Here is a 21,462-nt window from a genome sequence, read left to right as displayed (position 1 = left end):
TTTAATGGCATTCTGCTTGCCACATTTGAATACAAAATGCTCTACTCTGCTTCAAGCACAACAGCTGTTGTGTACTTTTCTGTAGACTGTAAGCTAAACTTTTATTCCTGTGAACAAGAGTGATACAGAGCAATGGACATATTACAAGGTTAATATTATCAGTAGATCTTTGATTACAATAGTAACAATTGTATTGTGGTATTTCATAAATATCAAGCAAGTTGGACAAAGTTCTGTGTTAGGAAATTGGCAGTTATTTCAAAACTGCATTTTCCTTGCTTGTTTTATAGCTCTCCTAACTGTTACTTTTTCTAGCACTTTTTCTGTCACTGGAGAATAAAAATGTTATTAAAACACCATTGAATATCCACTGAACTTGCACTTTATATTAAAATTTAATGTAAATATCATCCACAGAGATCAGAAAAATTAGCTGAGAACAGTTGCAGATATTCGTGTGAAATGTATGCTTTTTTCCCCTCTATCAGGCAAGTACCACTGTCCAGTGCTGTTTACTGTATTTACCAATAACTCCCATATTGTGGCCATCAAGACTACTGGAAATGTGTTTGCCTATGAGGTAGGTTCTCTGTTGCATTTCATTATTAATATTTTGCGCTTGATGCATTTCAGTCAAAATCACAGAATGTTTTAGAAAACCAAGTAAATTTTGTTCTTGTTTTACATCCAGGGAAATTAAAGGATGGGAGATAGACTGACTTCATAAATTGTTGTCCAACTTTAGCCTTCAAAATAGGAACAATTTTAGAATATGAATTAAATAGTATTTCTAAAACCTTTTCTTAAGTTAATCTGCATGTACTGAATCTTGTGTTTCAAAATGAGTAGCTTTTATATGCTTCTCAGTTGGATTAAGAGACAAGTTTTCTGTTGTCTTCTTTCTGATACAGTGTCATCACAAAAACACAAATTGCCTCATTTCTATTCATATCAGTGAATAAAAAAGAGCATTTTAGCTGGAGCTGGGGGAATAGGAGAAAGACTGCCTTAATGGACACTTAAATTGCATTTTTATTCATGTTTTGTGAACATTTATGTAAACCCAAGTGGAATTTTAATCGTGACTTCTTTGCGTAGTCCTTACTGTAAAAGCAAGTTTTATTTATTTTTTCAGTAGCAAATAAATCCTTCAATTAATGAATCCATATCCAGTGTTGTAAAAAGTCTGAATACTGGAACATCTTTTTGAATTCTGGTGGGACATTCAAATACTGAGGGAGGAACAGGCTGAAACCATTGCTGTCAAGGAAAAGACTGGATTCATCATGGTTTTGAAAACTTGCTCTGATGTAGTAGAGCTGTCCTCACCTGTGACAGCAGTCTAGATCAGGTTAAAATAGAAAGTATTTTCTGTTCTTTCTGCAAGCAGGATTCTTTGGCTGCTGGGGTTAACAGGCAAGGAGGGGTTTAAGAGTGGTCTTTGTTAAACCCTGGGCAGTAGTGCAGAACTCTTGCTCTCTTTGCTGCAGTTTGCAATACTGGGCTTCCTGAATGGGCTGTGCTAGGAGGGTGTGTGCCCCATGTGGTACCACATGAAGTCATAGCAGTTACTGGTTTATTATAAGCATGGAATTAATTTATGGACTTCTGGAGGTATTGGGACATTATCACTTTCATCAGAGGACATTTGGGTAAATAAGATAGATTCAGGGGTCTTCTGCAGGTAAGAGCTTAGAAAACTGAAAGCAAGAATTTTTTTTCAATTTTGGCAATACTTTTATGATTAATTTGGTTTGAATGATAGACATAACTATGGAATGGGGACTGCAAGGTTCTTCTTTGAAAAACAACCCAGCAAACCACACAAAACTGTCAAGTTTTGTAGGGATGAAAGACAAAAGCTTCTCATTTGTTAAAGCCCACATTAAAAATATTGCAGCTGCCAGTTGAGAATGAGCGTGAAATTGTTTTCTCTATTATTTGATCTTCAACAGTTTATTGATATCACCTATTTACTTGTAATATTTACACACAAGAATCAGATTTTTGATATCTGTGTCTTTTGCCTGGCTGTTAGGCAGTTGAGCAGCTGAACATAAAACCAAAGAGCTACAGGGATCTCCTGACAGATGAGCCCTTCACTCGGCAGGACATCGTCACGCTGCAGGTGAACTTTTCTCTCTGTTACACCTTGGCCCATACAGGGTTCTGTTTTGCAGAGGGTGAAATGCTGCTGTGTACACTGTTCTAGCAGGAAACTAGAGTAGCTGAACAGAGAAACTTCACTGTATTTTCTTTGTTATCAGATGAGCCACAAAGGTTCCACGCGACACACTCTGGATGAGTAGTAACACGGTCTGTGGTATCAAAAGAAACAATGTTTAGAATGTAAAGTATTTAAACTTTTAGACATGTTACATTAAGACTGAAGTGGGTTGTCCATCTTACTCTTCCAATGATGTATACAAGAGTCAAAGGTTCAGAAAAGTATTTTCCATGGAATGTTTCTCTAAATTTAGAGTAAGGCAGCAGCAGGACTTTCTCTAATTGCTTGTTTGGAATGTTTTGCTTCTTAGTAGATACCAATGATTTGAAGAAAATCAAAACCTAAATTAAAAGAGCATTGTGAATTTTACAGTGTAAAATATAGTTATTGACAGATGAAGTTTAGTATCAAAGGATCTAAAACTTTTGTTTAAAAGTAGGTGCTTTGAAGCTTGCATAATTTCAAAACAGAGGAAAAAAGATTCCTGCATCATTATTATTGAAATCATGAGTTAGTATGCATGTCATGAACACTTAATTGCCACTAGCCAAGACCAGTACAGTCTAATTCAAATAGAAGAATATTTTTCATTTATGTCTAAATTTAAATAAAGTGTAAGCCTTCTTCCCTACTCCCCAGTGCTTGACAGCATGTTTTTAAATATTTTTCCTCTGTTCCTTTGGGCTTGTTCGTGTTCAAGCTAATGCAACAAAGCAAAATGTTTTTATTCCAATGGATGCAAAAAATACAGCTTTTTTTCTGATTGAAAGCTCCCAACAGAATGTTATTTCTGTGTAACTGCATGGTTGCTAATGGATTTGGAAAAGTAAAAAAAGACAAGTGTCTAAAAATGTGTCTGTGCACCCGTATGGAAAACCAAGTTATTTTGAACAAACAATTGAAATGTGCAGTCACTAAAAAATATTTTGGTATGTTTTGTAGGGTTGGAATTGGATGTATATATAAAGAGTGTCTTCTTGTTACTTGCCTAGCTTTGATTTTTCACAGCTGCTCTAGTCCTCTAAATCTCAAAGTGCAACATCTAAAAATTTAGTCATTCCCTATGTGAGTTATTATCAGTATTTTTCATCTTCATTCTTGACACGCTGGTTTCTGTCTTGCTTGGAGGAATATGTCTAATATGAAACTAAGTAGATTCTGATAGTTGTGCAGTCCAAGGTCACAGCCACACATGCCCTGCACCTTTCCCACCTCCATTTAGGGTGGCATTCATAATGTGTGAGTAGATTTGGTCCTCTTAAGTAAACAGTTCTTTGTGGATTGGTGGTAACTTCTGCAGTGTAGTGCTATACTGTAGTGCAGTCTTGCGCTATACTCTTCTTAAATAAGTTTAGAAATAGCAAAGACACCCCCATCTTGGGATTGGACTGCAAGAAATTTGACCATCTGAATGCTGTTGACCAGATAAATTTTGACCTTTTACCAGATCAGTTTATAAATATTTTTTTCAGAATTATTTTTAACAGTCTGAAATGGCTTCAGGCTGTTGAAGGAGAAGTCAGAGCCACTGACTGCACTGCACAACACCCACTGCAAACTTGCACGTAGAGCTTGATTTCTCCTATTCAAATTCTGCCCTACCCTGACTTGCTTTGTTGAGGCCAGGATTCAACCTGAAGTGTCATGACTAGTCTGGGTTTTAGAATTGCTTAAGTAGATGTGGTAGAGAAATGAGTTGTTATTTTCTCACAGTGTTTTCATCATATAAATTATTGAAAGCCAGACCGATGTCTCCTCTCTGAGCTCTCTTGTTGACAACACTGCAGGCGGCGTGGTGGCTTCAGGCTTCACACTGCCAGGCTCCACCACCTGTGGCTCTGTTTCTTAGCCAGAGTTCATGACTGCAATCTGTTGTGTTTCAGAGCTCTACCCCAATTCCTCCTTCTCTTAAATTTCTGTGTTGAAATTTATCACTTTGTTGTTTTCTCATTCCACCATGTAAATTGAGTGCTCTGGTATCCAAGAGAGCTGGAATTGAGACTGAGTTGGTATCACTGACCCTGCTGTTTGGCAAAAAAATTGATATAAAGGAAGTTGCTATAAAAAACATTCTTTGCTTTGCAAATAACAGCTGAATAGGGCTGTCTGTAATAGCTGTGTTTAGCAATAGAAAATAGCATTTCCAGAGGCTGACTCTGAATGTCCTAGAAAACAGAGGGGGTACCTGTGTTTGGTAGTGAAATACAACTAAGTGCTAAGTGGAAAATATGAATGATGTATGTTTACAGAATATTTGTATGATCACATTTTTCCTTATTGATACATAAAGGACCATCCTACGTCTGCTTGGATTTTACCAGAATAGTAATTGGCCTCAAACTTGGCTTCTCTCTCCTAACATATATAAGTAAAAACAAAACAAGAAAGATTTGCTCTTTTCAGAGGAGGCAGAATTGCATAATAGGCTTTTCCTGTTCTTGGTGCTAAACATTATTCAAATACAAGTCATAATCCACCCTGTTATCTTTTCTGCTAAGCACCATCTCATCTGGTTGCTTTGAATTTAGTAGCAGCTATTTATGTGTTATTTACTTGTTAAAAAGGACAACTTTTTTTTTTAAATTTGAAACTAAAAAAAGCAGAATCACAGCTTCGGTTGTTAATAATACTGGGTTAGGTCTGTGATGTGCTTCTCTTTGTAAAGGAATCTGCAGTGCTTCCTACACGTAGTCCATATACAGAAATGACTTTTTCCCTTGTTGAAATGCAAATGTCCTGGGGTGGAGCATGGCAGTTTTTCATCAGCATATGGCCATATTATCCAGCCAGTCAGGGCAGGAGGGAAAGAGTAATATCATATCCTGGTGTGCAAGATACATTAGCAGTACTGGAATGGAGCTATTCAGGTGGAAGATGTCATGGATTCTAGTTTAGGATTTTGCTGATGATGACAGAAATGCACATGACATTGTTCCATATGATACCCTCCCTAGATACAGCACTCCTGGTATGACTGGGTTTTTAGACTGTAGCTCTTTACACTAAAGTTTAAATTTTCTTGTCTTAGCTTTGTGATCTTGCTACAAACTCAAGTTTTCCATCTTCTGCTGTGCAGGTCTTATATTTTTCCAAGTTTCTCTCTCCTTATCATTATTTCAGATAATTTTTCTCCCAGCTGTACTGGTTCATGTCTCTTTTAAATGGGATTTGCTGTTGTATGTTGTCTATGTTGCTCAACTTTAAACTCAGTTATATTCTTTTCCTTGATGATGATCAGCTCAACCTAACTCAGCATCCCTTGAAATGTCATGAGTGTGTTCCCAGCTGACAGACAACTGGAGTACTGTAAGATTAATTAGTTACTCTCAATGAGTAAGGCAGGATGTAAAGCACTTGGAGATCTGAGGGACAGGGTGTCTGTAATGGAAAAACTGATATTGTTGACATTTGTTTGCAGTGTTCTTACCTCCCTCTTCTGCTTGCCATTCTGCTACACTGCTGTTCACCATTTCAATTGGTTTCACCATTTGAATTGGTTTCACCATTTTGCAGTTGGTTTCAAGATTGGATTGAGCATAGCTTTTGAAATAATAGTGCATTAGACCTCAATTCAGATCTAGGTAATTCTTCCAGTCCTATGTTTTACAGATTTTCAGCTAGTATTCATTCTAAATGTTTAACCTAATTTGAGATTATCTTCCAAGTAAAATTTTGGGGGATTTACTGCTAGATCTCAATGTCTACTGTCAAATCTTTATGACAAAATCTGGTAGAAATTATTATTAATTAGTGCGAATGTAAATTCCATGTGTGTTTCAATCCTATATTATGCAAATTATTCTTTGTGTAATGATGTGGAATTCAATGGCAAGCACATAAATACCTGTCATCTGAGTTCCCCCTTATGAGACCAGGCAGGCTGAAGCAAGTGTCTGCTCCAGCTCAAGCTGGAGAGAGGAGCAGGGTCAGGGAGTGCTTTGCTGGACACAGTGGTGGACTTCCCATCCCAGCAAGTGTGAGAGGTCCTGAGGAGAGCAAAGTAAGAGTGCTGAAATGCCCAGCTTTCACATCCCATTTGATAGCACCCTGTCAATTTGTCATCCTCCACTGTGGCTCTATTCACAAACAAGAGACAAACTTCAGTTTGTGAGGATACAGCAGAAATTACTCCTGCTCTGGAAACTCTTCAAAGCTATTGCTGAGCTGTGTGCTGGCAGGGGATTTAATGAGAAATGTGGCTGTGCTCAGTGGCAGTGCTGCAGGTGACACAGAGGCACACCTGGGGGTTCCTCCTTGCCTGAGGAATTGCAATGAAGGCCCTGCCCTGCTGTGCCAGGGGTAGCAGGCACAGTGCTCTGCTGGCAGCCTGCAGAGAGCCTTCCCTGGTAGATGCAGGCTAACAAATGCATCTTTGCACTGCAGAAATGGAGGGGGGAAGAGAAGAAAACACCAAGTCTGGGTAAATGCTAACAGGTTTGCTGCTGTTAAAGGGAAAAAAGCCTCATAGTGTTATGTGCTTCCTTCTGTCAGTTTTATTGTTTCTATAGAACCTAATCAGCTGTGGACAAGACAGGGCTCCCTACAAGCTGTTCAACACCACTGACATTTGTGGCAGGAAGCACAGCTAATGAGCAGAGCTGGAGGTAGCTGAGCTGCACACTGTTAATTGATATTTCACTCCTCAGCTATTCCTCATTTGCTCTTTGTGTGCCAGAAGGTCAGAGCAGATTTCCTCATGGTTGTGGGTGAGGTATCTGAGGGAGAATCCTGCACCAATGGAGGTGCAGAGTAGTGGGTAAAGAAGTGGGACATGGTCAGCATATGAGGCTGACAGTCCTGAGCATAATTAGGGATGCAGCATGGCCAACCAAATGGTGAGAGAAATCAGGACTCAAGGAAATCACACAGTCTAAACCTGCTGGTTTTAACCTGCTTTTTGGGGGCTCCTATGTGGTACATAAGATAACAGAGTTCAATCTGTTTCCCTAAGTAGGTAAAAACAGAAAATAACTGGAAAAAAACAAGTGGAATAAAACTTGAGATTACCTGTTTTCAGTGCTCAGCTTTCAGGAAAACACTATATATGAGATTTTTAATAGTGATGATAGTTAGCAACCCTTTGAAGTCTATATCTGTGCTAGTAATTTGCTAAACTTAAGTTTATGGTTTGTAATCTTAATATGAAAAACCCTGAGACTGCCAGCCATGGTGTTTTGTGTAGGTATTTTTAAGCATGCTAAGACAAACAAAAGTAGGCCATGGTTCATCTTCCTTTCTGTTTTCTGTGCACTTACACAGAACTTATTTCTTTAAGTCTTTGGGCTCCAGGCCTTAATCTTAACAGGACTGGGAACATCCCCATGAGTCCAGCCTTTCTCTGTGACCAGGAGAGGCAATTAACTAATTAGAGCTTGAGGCTTTGCCAATGTGAGTGTGTCTGTCTGCCCATCTCTGTGGCATCTTGTTTGGACTGCTCTGATTCTGTGCCCAGTAACTGTCATGGATGCAATGAGAGGAGCTTGGCAGGCTAATTATTAATGTTTAGACAGTTTTCTTCCTGAAGTGATATGTCTAAAGACTTACAAACTTACAAAATTTTCATAGCCTTACCTTTAAAAAATGTATATCTCATGTTGTAGGACTCAGTACCACCAGTAAGGAAATGGTTTGTGTCTTCTGCAGCACAGGTTGGACAAGGCACTTGTGTTTCTCCTCTTGGGGGCAGGTGAAAGCAACTGGTACCTTGTGTTTGACTTAGTATTCACTGCAGTACTTTCACCATATGCTAATTCTGATTCACACTAATTGTAATCAAATTAATTCTAATTGAACTTCTCTTAGTATATCAAGATGCTGTATTTTAGAGGGAGGAATAAACATGTCCTAGGTATCCTGTACAAGATGACACTCAAATTTCAATTTGAGGAGCTATTTTTGAGGGGCTATTCCACTGACAGAGGGAAATCTCTCTTGGGGTAGGAGTGTTGTTTGTCCCCCTTCTCAAAGTGTGGTGAGACTCTTGCTTTGCAGAATCAGGAATACAAGGGACAGCCCTGTGAACCAAACCTTTGTCAAGGTTTCCATTGAAAGAGATGGCCCACATGGCTGTGATGGAAGGAGGAGCTGGGTCACAGTTCTGGGGTTTGGAGTTCAGATGTCCCAGAGGGCAGGTGGACAGCTGGTCTGTAAGGAGAGGGAGCTGCCCTGTGGCCTCTGCTGTCCTTCATGTGATAATAGATGCACTGCCACAGAGGGGGCTGGTGGTGGTGAACTGGAGAGCCCTGAGGAATCCCCTGCAAGGAAAGAGGCTGTAAACACTGTGCTGGAGTTGCTCAATGCCTGTGATTAGGCTGATTAAGCCACACAGATGTTTGAATGGACTGTGGCTGTTAAACAGTGTGAACTAATCTGATTTGTGGTACCCTGCGCACAAGGCCCTGGGTTTTGTAAGGCACTGGCAGTTGTGATGTCCTTTATTTATTTTTAAACAATCAATAAGTCAATAAATGAAGACACCTTATTTAGAGGAACATCATGAAGGTGTTTTATGTTTCATTTTTACTGCTGCCTTCCCTCCTGCCCGTGAAGAATTGGTTTCAGGAGTCAGTCTTGCCCTTCAGCTTTGCCCTTTGCCATGAACTGCAGACAGGGGTTTCTATAAATCTATTATCTCTATTAATATTTTTACACAGATATTTTTTCCCTTTCCTGACAGGGTAAGCAGTCCTTCCTTCCTTCACCTTTTGAGGTAGTACATTTATGTGCAGAGCAATGACTGCAGTCTTGGAAAGCTGCAGCTCATGACTGCTGCAGAGTATTTCACAGTGAAAACGTCTTGTGAAAACACACAAAGTTCTTTCTCCAGACTGTGCATCTTGTTGACTGTCAGAAAGCAGGGCCCAAAATCATCTCTATTCACATATGTAAATATGTATGTAAGGTAATAAATAGTAAATACACCTGAGTGCTGGTGTCAGAGGAAACAAAAAGGGCTAAAAAACAGATCCCAATTTTCTGGTTTTTAGTAGTTTTATTCAAAGATTGTCTGTTTCTAAAGCAAAATGCTAAAGAGGTAATATTTTGGGGCAGTTTTTTGTCTCAGTGAAGATCTATTGGAGGGGTATAGTGGGACAGGAAACAATAGAAAATTGTTATCTGGTGATTAGGAAAGGGGACAGCAGAAAGCCAGGAGGTCCCATTAAAGTGCAGAATCACACAGCTTGATTTCATAAATGTGTTTTGGTTTTACTACCAGCAATAAAACTAAAAATGCACTCTCTGGTGGAAGCATACCATTTCAGAGATGAATGAAAGGCATAATTAGAAAGTTTTATAAATTATGGAGCTAGCAGCCTCTGCTTGTATTAAGCATTACTTAGGGCAGAGATTAAGTTGTCAAACTTTTTATAAACCATGGTGGTATGAGAAGCTTTGTTACATTTTTAGGATAATATATTTAATAGTATTCATGTTAGGTCATAGTTTTTTGCATAATATGTTGCATTATTTTTATCCTGAACTAGAAACTATTGCATATTATTTTGTTAGTTTGGTATTTTAAAGTTCGAATTGTTTTCTCTAAGATAGACTTTCCATTAGGTACTGAGTGTCCTGGGCTGATGTTTTGACCTTTCTGTGCTGCAGAGGAGCTTGAGGAGAAAGCCTTGAAGTCATTGTAAGGAAAGGATTAAAGACTGTTTAATAATAGTTTGAAGTAACCTAGATCACCAGTAGGCATTCCTTGTCCCACTCTCTCTGACAAAAGGTCAGAGTTCTGCAGAAAGTTGCCTAGAGATAGCATAAAGGATCACAGTTAATGGACTGTGTGTTTTTGCTATTTTCCTCCAGTGGTCACTAAATTGAATTTTCATAACAGCTTTTTTCTTTTTTTTCATAATTTTAAAACATAGTTCTGTAAGCTCTAGTAAAAAAAAAACAACTGTCAGCACAGTTCTTACTGCAGAGACTTGCTCTGAGGCTTTATTTGTATTTTGAGATGCATTGCAAAAGTTCACAGATCATGTGCAAATCAGGCCTAGGATTATAAATAGCAGGAGATAGCTGATGTGCTTTTGCACAGATCTTAGACCAAAGCTCAGAACAAAGGAAAGAACCAGGGGATTGCATTGTTCTTGCTTCTCTAGGATAGGGGAGACTCAGCTGAGTTCTGGTAGTAACTTCTGTAGGTGATATATGTGTAATATTATGTTTGGAACTGAATTCCAGCTCCCTAAGGAGTCTGCTGTGAACTGACTCGTTGCTGATGTTGGTTGGGCTTGATTGCTTTATATTTTTTTCATCTTTCTGTGGTTTGGGAGTATGGAAGTTATTCTGTCTCCCTGTTTATTTATTATGGTGTCTGCTCTTTGGTCTCGTCTGTTGCTTGGAATATGTGCCTACCAAGGTCTCTGATATTAGTTTTTAAAATTATTTTTATTTTCAGGATCCAACAAACCTGGATAAGTTCAATGTCTCAAACTTCTTTCATGTTAAGAACAACATAAAAGTAATTGATCCAGGTAAGGATGAATTGAAGGTAGGCTGAGAAAACACCAACATGGAAAATCTGAATATGATTCTGTGGAATTGTCTCAGTTTTCTGGAAGGACATCTCTCAGTGGTTAGCTTATTATGCTCATATCTGGGTTTTGGGTTTTTTTAACCTACTGTTGTGCAAGCAAGCATCTCTTTCTATTTACCCAATCAGAATAAGTGAGTATTATCTCAGATATATCTCAGAATATCTAATATCCAGCAAATAATAAGCATACCAAGACAGAGGACAAGTGAAACTTGTAAAAATTCAATATTAAATTAAAATATTAACTAAATCAAATTCCACAGTCCAGTCCAGCAACCTTCTTCCCCTACTGTCACATTAAATATCTGATCCTGGGATTTTTATATCACAGGCCTGGCCATTCAGTGAGGAGATGAAGGACAGAAGTTTATATTGTACCCAACTGTCTTTTGTCTTTATTGTTCTGTAAAAATTTTACAAGACTTGAATGGACTTAGATGATTTCTAGTGATTTCAAATAAATTTTCATTATAGTTGGCTTGATTTTTTTTTTCTTGTACATCATATTGGCATTTATTGTGCTGTATTTTGGGTTACACTGTCAATAGTGTTATGCATTGCTATTTGTCACTGTGTCTGGAGGAATATATATATATATATATATATATATATATATAGTTGCTAGACCTTTTAATTTAAGAAAAAGTAGCATTAATAGCTGGAAATTTTTTGTGTAATTAGTTATGTAATAAACTGAAGGAGAACAAAATACAATGTTTCTTTTAATTCTGAGTGATTTAACTTTGTCTTACCTAGATGAAGAAAAAGCAAAATTAGATCCATCTTACTATTTGAAAAATACAAATACAGAGACCCGAGAGACTTTACTGGAGCTTTATAAGGAATTCAAAGGTGATGATATTTTAGCAGCTACTATGAAGGCTCCTGAAAAGAAGAAAGTGGATAAGCTGAATGCAGTAAGTTGACTTAATTTGTAGTTTGGTACTGATTGAGTTCTTCAAGAATGGTAATAGTTGTTTTTCTTCTTAGAGGCCGTATTGCAGTATAAACAAACAGTGCTCCTTCTGTTTCCTCTCACACAGAAATTTGTCATAGATGAGAAAATGAGAATCATATCAGGATTCCTTAGACATGCATAGTATGTGTCAGTGAGTTTCTATTTGTTAAATCATTGCAAATGAACCTAAACATTTGAGACCTGAATCACAATGAGAAGGAAGAATCCTTATGATGTGGTTATGTATGTGTTGGCAGAAACTTTTTCCCAGGTTATAATCTCTCACTTTGAGTTTGTTTATCATTGCTTCCTGCATTTATTGCCAGAGAGAGCACACCTTAAGGGGAGTGCAAGTGAATAATTTCTGGTGTGGACAAATATTACAAATCGTCCACAGCTGCTCCTCCATTTTCTTTTTCCACTGGAATGCAGGGTTTGGTGGAATATTTTAAAGGATGTTCTTCCAGGTGCATGTTCATGGTTGTCAAGAGAAACAATCCATCTGCATCTAGATTTCCTACATCAAAGGCTGTTTCAAATGGGCAAGAGAGAGTATTCTTCTGTCCCTTAATAATTCTGGGATGTATGTGCCTACTTGGTTTGATTACACTTACATGAAAACTAACAGGAGTGCAGCATACAGCTTTTAATGAGAGGGCTTAGAGACAGATTAGGGAGTGTATGTGACCAAGGAGCAGGATCACAAATGCTCTCTTTTTTGGGACATTGTAGTGTTTAAAAAAAAAAAGTAAGGAGAAGAAAAAAGAGGGCAGATATAAGGATGAGCTCTACACATGTTGGGGAGTTGGATTGTCAGCTAATGACATAGGTGGGCATAGCTGCAAACTTGTTTAGAATGCAGTGAAACCTTAGGGAATGAGCAATGACCTGGCTGGACTCTTTACAGGCATTTCCCTGGAACTGCTTAACATGTCTCTGGGTTTATTAGATCTTTGTAATTTACTACAAAATCCGTGTGTGACATTAACATTTCTCTTCTGCAGAATTACAGAGCTCAAAATAGACCTTGGGAACCATGGGATGGTGCCTCTGCACACAGCAGGGCCAGCTGTTGGAGGGGCTGGTTTGCTCTCCCCTGCAGTATCTCTCTGATTCACTGGATTTTCCTTCCTCTCAGCAGCACTGGAGACTTCTACAGATGTCTTGGCAGAAGTATTCTTGCCTGTCTGTACCCATGGACATACAAATAAATGGTGATAATAGAATCTCTGCATAGTGATGTATTAAACTGCACTGGAAGCATTAAGCCCCTTTGGCTCAGTGCGTGAGCAGCCTTAACTAGAGATTCATCAGAGCAAATGTGGGCAGCAGATGGAGAATTATCACTGCACTGGGTATTTGTTTCCTTCAGTAAGAGCTAGAGCAGAAAGTCTGCCTTCAGAAGGATGGCATTTGTGTGTCTCTGATGCTTATATAGTATCTTTGGTAGATAAATTCTAAGATCTAATGTTTTTTTCTCTTGCTTTTTCCTCTGCAAACAGGCTCACTATTCCACTGGAGCTGTAAGTGCTTCCTTCACCTCCACTGCAATGGTGCCTGAAACTACCCACGAAGCAGGTACCAGAACTACCTACCTGCAAACCATTTATTTATTTCTGAGTTTCAAAGTGTGCTCCTTAGCACATGTACATTTATGAGGACTGAAAGAATGCATTGGTAATTGGTCAGTGCTGATGCCATGGAAATGTATTCCCTGACCAGATATATCCTTACTTTCCAGTGAGGTTGTTCTGAAAATACTTGAGCAATTATGATCAAGCTTTGGCTTTGAATGACAGTTACTTCTTTTGAACCAAAATTAATGAGACATTTTCTATGGCCAGGGATGTCAAATTGATATATCCCCTTTTCTAAGTTAGGAATGAAATAGAATCTCTCCTCAGATATCGTACAAAACCTTGCCCACCTTTTTGGCCTACCCCAGTATTAGTGAGAACAACGGCAAATTTTGTGATGGTAACTTTTAGTTTACTACTTTTCACACAAAAATACAGTTTAATACAATAAAGTTTTCTTTTTATTCTCCAGCCTAAACACAAATGTATAAGATTTATTTAGTTTGGATATTGATTAAACAGCCGAGTCATTAGCATTTCCAGTTGAGAAAGTTGAGCAACTAAAATTTAGATGGCAAATACTTAAGCAAAGATGGAATGCATTGCTAAAACTATGTTTACCAAATTCAGTTCCTTTACTTGGTAAATTACAGTGATTTGAAGGTGACTGAGTACAGAAAATATCTGACTAACTGGACATTTTGACAAAATGGGAATGGAAACATCATAGATTGATCCTATGGTTTGACTTACCAGTAATGTCCCAGTAAGAGCTTCAGTTGTTTTCAGAACTGGGTAGCTCTCTGTATGTCAGCAGTTTGTGGTTGACCTGCTTGGCTTCCAGGATTGACAAGAGGCAATTTGGGTTCAAAGTAATGTTTGTGGTTGATAGGCATTGGTTGAAAATTATAGTTTGTAATACTGAATGCTTCTGGGATTTAAAATATACATTTTTTGGTTGGTTCTCAAAGAGTTGGTGGTTTACTATAATGGAAAGTGTTTTGCACAGAGATTAATGCAAAGTTATCATAGATGAATTGCAGAGTAGGATCCCTCAGGACCCAGTACCACAGGAGAAGAGGTCAGACAGTAGGTTCTATGAATTGTTTACTGATGATTTCTAAGGATCAATGAGTGAGCTTACAGAGAGCTAATTACTGTCTTTTGCTTTGATGTAGCTGCTATTGAAGAAGATGTTGTGAGATACCAGTACGTGAAGAAGAAGGGATATGTGCGACTTCACACTAATAAAGGAGACCTCAACTTGGAGCTGCACTGTGACATGGTAATGTGCCCCATAAGATGAATTTCTGTAGATAACAACCAGAATTGGAGCTGGCAGTGGAAATGTGTGTATATATATAAATGAATTAACTATATATATTTACACTGCATGTGTAAGTGTTCTCTGTGAGTAGTCCCATCATTTTAGTGGATTACCTACAATATGCCAAGGTACCTGTGTAGAACTGCAAAGGGTCAGGATTAATGACCCAAAAAATGACCAGGAAGGAAGACAGCAAAAAGAAGGTAGAGCACGGTGAAAAGGGAATAATCCAAGGTTACACAACAGTTTACTGACAGAACCAGGCAAAGAACCTCACTGAAACCAGGAGCAGTCTGTCAGTCTGAGTCCATGTAGTTAAGATCCCCAGAAATGGTTAGATTTGTTTCTAAAGCCTAAGCTTTATAGAACAAACCTAAATGAAAACCTTAGAATATGTTTTTACTTCCTGTAGTTCCAATTCTTAAAGTTCAAGTTTTCAAGCACTTTCCCTTTGCCATTAAGAGAAGTTGATTTTAAAGAAAAACAGAATGGAGATTTTTATAGTCTATGCAGTCTGATTCTGGGGGAAATCAGTGGCTCTTAATAAACATGGCAAGACTTCTGATAGATGAATGAATTGTGGCTACAGTGATGTCTCAGACGTCACTACTTGGGTAGTGTGTTTGCTTATTTATTTGTACAGCCACAGCTATAAAAGGAAAAAGGTTTTCAAAGCTTTGATGGTTTACTGAGATTTTTGTCTCAGGATATTATAGGCCTGGAAGTTGGTATTTTAAAAAGTTAAAGGATGTTTAAATGGTTTATAGAGGTTTAATGGTAAAATAGGGGTTTAAATGATAAAACGTCTGTTTCTTGTGAGCCTCACAAAGCATAAAGGCAGTGGTGCTGGGTAGGAGTTGGGGTGCCTGATGTGAAATCCAGATGTACCAGAGAATGCATCCATTTTTCTGTGCAAGGAAGAAAAAGGAGCAGACAGCATAAGTCTTCTGGCTTTCCCTTCTCTTCCTTTCTCTCACATGAGTAAGAAGCAAGATAAGTGTAAACATCTCAGGCTGATCTATGCAAACAGCATGAGAATCTCCACAGCAGTGTATCGTGTTAGTAACTCTGTAGGTCTCTGTTATCCCTACAGGTGTTTTCCGTGCTATGAAATAGTAACACTGTAATAAGGCAAAAAGCAGAGGATGTGAGTACAGCAATATTTAGGGGAAGCAGCAGAACAAGCAGATTGCATTGAATCATTTGTTTTGCCATATGTTCTCAAACTGGCTCCTGGCTAAAGCAGGCTGACTGCAGCTATTCTTATCAGCGTGGGTTTTTTGGCCACATGTGTGACCAGTGTCACTCAGTCCTGAGGACCCAGGCTCAATTGCTCATTATAAACTTCCTGTATGATATCCATTATGTTTCCTTTTTTTCCAGATGAATTCCTATTCATTCACCTTTCACACACAAAACTTCTTCATGTGCACCCTGGAAGTGTGTGCGGTTTTACACAACCAGACATGCTCCAGTGCTGGCCTCCAGCCATCTGTTCCTTGTGTCAATTAAATCTGTGTGAATTTAGCAGACCTTTGGCACTGCAGAGAGGAAAAACATATATTTAGAATAAATAAGAAAAGCTTGCTGCTGTTGGGAGGTTTTCACAACATCCACCTTAGGTCATCATCCTAGGTCTGTGAAATCAGCTCTTTCCTGGAGGCACTTGTTTTTCTCTCTTTACTAAATAAGGAGTTTGTGCTTCTAACTTTGGTTTTCCTGAATCACACTGAGGTCAGCTCAGTGCAGACAGAGCAAACATCTTGCAAACATATAGCACATACATAGGTCACAAACATATACACAAATCAGCTACAATGAGTCTATTGAGACTGCAAAGATCAAAAAAATCTAAGTATTGTTAAGCACTTCCAGTTCATCCTGCTTGTGAATATGTGTGGCAATAGTCTTAATTAATCATATGCCAAGTTTTTATCAGCTTTTCTGCCTTATCCAGTGCACAGGCTGGACCATTCCTGGAAACTATTTGGAGCTGGTTTATATACAGAATTTGGTTTTCCTGTCAAAGTGTATAGCGTGGGTAAGGTCCTTGAATGCAGTCAGGGAGAACAGAATTGTACCATAATGCTCTCTCAAATTAAACTGCACAGGGTTTTTTTAATTGCTGAGGGATATCCTGTGCATATCATTATGGAAGCCACCCTGGCAGTGATCATAATTTCACAGTAGTGCAAATATATGATTGTGAAATGTTTAAGGAAACTTGAGGATGAAGTTGCTATATAAATATGACAGATAAATACCTGTGTCTGGAGGTAGGATTTGCAACATTTAAATTACATTCTAAAATAGCCTTATGGTTTAGGTTTCAGTACATACTTTGAGGTGAAATGTCCCTTAGATGGTATGTGTACTGAGTCTTCAATTGGATTTTCATGCCTCTTGTCTGTATTTAAGCAAAATGTTCTTGCAGTTGTGCTGTCAGCACTCTGCACTGCTTCTGAAATCTGCCCAGTATCTATTGCCTTCAACACTGTCCTTGGGTGCTCACTCCCTGTCCCCTCACAGCTCTTTCCTTTCTTTCCCATTTTTTTGAGCTATTTGCCAGTATGGATTGTTTGTAGCTCAGTCTATCTGTGCATGAGGAAACCTTTGTTTAAAATTAAGTATAGGGTTCTTCATATACTGGTACTTTAAGGTGCCAGTCAATAAGATTGATAGTGATGAAATTCTTCCTAGCACCAAAAACCTAATCAAGAAATGTTTTGTATTGATCCAGGGCGGGAAATCAGTGTTGCAGTGTGATTGAAGTCATCAGTTACTTTGTGACAAGATTCAGAAAGAGCATGAAATAGGACTAGAATCCAGATAATTTCAGTGTTTGAAATCACTTGTTCAGAGCACCAGAAAACTTCACTCAGGTTCTAGAAGGATGGTGTGTGGTTTCAATCATTGACCTGAAAAAAGGCAATAAAAAGACTTTGGAAGATAAGCTGGATTTCTGGATTTTTCCCCCCCTTTTGAATTTGTGCCTCAGATGAGCAAAGGTACTGTTCTCTCTTGGGATCATAGCAGTGTGCCTACTGCATTTTTTGGTCGTTTATTTTTCTCCCAATCCTCCTATTCAGATACAGTATGTTCCTCCTGATGGGGACTAATCAGATGGCCTTTTGTAGGGACATTTTCCAGGAAGTTGAGTTCAGCTGCACATAAGAAACATTTGTTGTATACATTAATTGTATTAAAAATTTACAAAAATTCTACTTGCCAGAAGTAATTCTGGCAAGTACAGAAGATTTAACAACATCCAACAAGTGTTATTCTTTCCGTTCTAGTCCCATGCATATCAAACACATAAATTCTGAAGAAATAACTGATGAAAGGCAATGAATATCACTGAATTTCTTGTATTTTATTTACTGTGATTTTTCTGGTCTCCTCAAGTTCTTCTAGTTGCTTTAATCAAGTTGCTGCTGGGAACAACTGCATATTATCCATGTGAATTCTGCTGCATTAGTCACTATAGTGATGTAGTTTTACCTTGTAGGTGGTGGAGCAGCCATTTTTAAATACATATATATATATACATATAAATAAATATGTAAATGTAATGCTCCAGAAGACCCTGTCAAAATGATGAACACGTGGTTTGATGTTCTATCTCCCTTCTCTACTGGGTGTGTCCTCTGCCTACAAGTGGTCACTGGGATGATGATCTGGTGGTTCAGCACATGCCAAGAGCTGTAATCAAATACTAATCTGTAGCTGCCTTGGCAGGTTTTATAAATTCACTTCTCTCTCTCAGGTTTAGTACTTTAAGGTTTAAGGGCAAGATGGCAAAACAAAGAAGAATGTGAGATGGATTTCAAAGCTCCATCTGACACTTCACAAATGCTGTTTGAGGTTTTAGGGCCTGGCAAACTCTGCTTAATGATGATGTCTTGGCATAGCTTTCCCAAGAGGCTGTTACTCTACAAACATTGATGTTTTAATCTTTTTAGGCCCTCTGACCTGTTAAATATGCCTGTGATCTATAAATGTGTAATCCACCCCCTGTTCTTTGAAATCACCTCTCCTTTTGTGTGAGGGACTGTTCTGAAGATCAGAAGCCTGTAAACTTCTTATCCATTTCCACTGGCAAAGAAGTGAGTTGCTGAAAAAATCCTTTGACCTCCTGCCATGATGAGGTTCTCCAGTCTTCCTGAATCTCTCATTTTCTTTCTAATTTAAACCTTCATTCTATTTGCTTTCTGTCAAGATGATATTGGTACTGTCTGGGAAATAACTGGCTGATGTTTTACCAGTATCTGTTCATTCGGTAATAGGATTGGAGGTATGAAATACAGTGGTCTTGGCATGGTTGTAATAGCTTATTTATTATTTTTTCATCAAAATAGGCCATTATAGGGAGAGCTGCAACTCTCAACTTCGAGTTCTTGTCAACAGAAACTAAGAACAAACAAAGCTGTGTTTTTCCAGTAGAAGAGCTGGATATGTTTTTAAAAAATGTTTGTTAGAGAGGATGTTGTTACTTCTTGGTGTGTTTTTTCCTCCAAGTTGTACAATAACAGACAGATTATTGCTCTTTGGGGCTGAGAGTAGGATGGCTCTGCACAGCCATCTTGATGAACAGGTCACTTCTAGGCTGTTCGGAGTGATTGGAAGCTGACACTTTAATAGTTTTAACTTTGAGGGCATAACACCCTGTCCTGGTTTAACTCCAGTCAGCAACACAGCCCCTCACTCACTTCCTGACCCGTGGGGTGGGGGAGAGGATCAGAAAAGGGGAAAACTCGTGGGCTGAGCTAAAGGCAGTTTAACAGGTAAAGCAAGAGCTGCACACACAAGCAGAGCAAAATGAGGAATTAATTCACCACTTCCCAAGGGCAAGCAGGTGTTCAGCCATCCTCAGGAAAGCTGAGCTCCATCACCATAATGTTTACTTGGGAAGACAAACATCATCCTTATGAATGTCTCCCCTTCCTCCTTATTCCCACAGCTTTATATGCTGAGCCACCTCTCCATGAAGCTGTCCCTGCTGCCCTGGGTTGTCTGTGTGTTTTCCTGGCAGCCCTTGGCACTGAGTAATTGGTGGAAAGGCATTTTGCACATTTGGATCCTTTCTGCCTTCCCAGCTGCCCTGGCAAGCTGGATCTGGGAAGGGAATTGATGTTATTGGATCGTGCCCCTTATTTCTGACATTTGCAGACATGAGGTGCAGCCATCCCATGGCAGCTGTGTCTGCCATGAGTGATCCCAAACCCGAGGATGAGGTGGGTGTTCTGGAGTTACACAGCTGCTGCTCTTCATCTTTCTCTGACGTGTTTCTTGTTTGTACCTTGGCTGGTCTGATGAGAGCAGGGTGACCTTGGGAGGTTGACAACTACCAGAGCTTCTCTGTCTAGTGTGGAAAGTGTTACAGGTTGCATCTTCTGAAAAGGTGGAATTTATGTGCAGGCAGCTGCAGATGGATGAAATGCCAGGGAGCTGCCGTGGGACCTTCATTACTCCCAGTTTTAAACTGTTGGAGGTTGCTTGAGCAATTAAAGTTGCATCCTCATTTAGACTGTACCCACCTGTGCTGTCCTGCTTACCAGTCCATCCTCATCAGCACCCAGCCCTGCACTGTGCTCTCTGACAAGCTCCTTAACCCTTGTGTGATGACGAATTTGGAGGGGGCAGTGAGGTGGGGAGAGGATTGTTTTCTTTTCTACCAGTGCAGTAAATTTAAGTTGGAGAAAAAGTAGTAGATGTGGCTGACTCTGTCTCTGGAGAACTAGTAGTTAACATTGACAAATTAGATGAGTGAATTAGATGCCTTGTTTAATTTGAGTTGTGCTCAGCTAAACTGATTGATTGTCCCTGTGTTTGCAAGAATGTGAGAACTAAAACTGAAGTGTGTCATCTTTTTACTGGCATCTTGTCTAAGCTGAGCATCTTGCTTAGACTTCAGAAAAGTTTTCAGTAACATCATGAACGTCAGTGTTGTGGAAGAAATGCCTTTTAAAAGTGAAATTTAGCTATCTGCTGAAGTCTTTGCTAAATAGCTGATTAAATTACAGTGAGTTTCTGCGTAATGAGAATGCATTAATTCTGCTCTTTGTTCTAAGCAAACTTGGAGGCTTTGAGGTAGCAAAATAGGCAAATGTTTGCTATCAAGTCAGCAATCTATTTCCCAAGGCATAGTTAACTTGTTCTGATTCTTTTTTATTATCAGTAGGAGTCTGGCTGAGTGTTTTACCCCACAGTGCCCCAGTGCTTTCATGTCTCCCAATGCTCACTCTCTGGAACTGTGCTCTTCTGATCACGGATCACAAATTGCCTGAACATGTTTGCTTGTGGTATAACCAGTTGAGAATTGTGTCCCTTAGATGAACTGTGGCTTTCTTGAACTGAACCACCACAGGCAGCTGTTGTTTGCCACCATCACCTGTCACTGGCTCAGTCCCTCTCTCACACTGGGGAACTGTTAGCAGGAAAGTGGAGCTGGCAGGGAGTGGTGTTTAGGTCTGGAGTAAATGTTTCTCCTGTGGGAAATGTCACGGGCTTCCCACAGTGAAATTCTTCCCATGCTCTTGCAGTGGGCTTTGTGGAGTTTTGGGTTTTCTTGTCCTTCTTCCTGTGAAACAAAGGGAATGTGCTCATAGTTCATTGGTGCAAAGTGAAATGGGGTGGTTTAAATGGCCTTCCAGAACAGTATTGGACACTGAAACTTTACATATTTCTTTCCGTGGCTTGGAGGAGGGAACAGACACTTGCACTTGAATCACCAGGTGGTGATTCCTGAAATTGTACTATTACATTTAGCTCTAACTAAGCCCCAAATAAAGCCAAGCTTTTATTGCTGAATTTTCTTCTGTGTGATGGGTA

At 39.1% G+C, this 21,462-nt stretch overlaps 1 protein-coding gene across 1 annotated transcript in view; it reads left to right on the top strand.

The window, feature by feature from the left end:
• Window positions 1-21,462, top strand: part of PPIL2 (peptidylprolyl isomerase like 2) — a 68,198-nt gene that overhangs the window by 16,366 nt on the left and 30,370 nt on the right. The window contains exons 7-12 of the mRNA XM_066562364.1: window positions 489-580; window positions 2,039-2,128; window positions 10,632-10,707; window positions 11,526-11,686; window positions 13,230-13,305; window positions 14,483-14,589. Coding sequence (XP_066418461.1) covers window positions 489-580; window positions 2,039-2,128; window positions 10,632-10,707; window positions 11,526-11,686; window positions 13,230-13,305; window positions 14,483-14,589 — 602 coding nt within the window. The remainder of the gene's footprint in view (window positions 1-488; window positions 581-2,038; window positions 2,129-10,631; window positions 10,708-11,525; window positions 11,687-13,229; window positions 13,306-14,482; window positions 14,590-21,462) is intronic.

This window comes from Molothrus aeneus, chromosome 18, assembly GCF_037042795.1.
Source record: "Molothrus aeneus isolate 106 chromosome 18, BPBGC_Maene_1.0, whole genome shotgun sequence".
In the NCBI taxonomy this organism is placed as follows: domain Eukaryota; kingdom Metazoa; phylum Chordata; class Aves; order Passeriformes; family Icteridae; genus Molothrus; species Molothrus aeneus.
The sequence above is the reverse complement of the archived record's forward strand: the minus strand, read 5'-3'. Positions and strand labels throughout refer to the sequence as shown.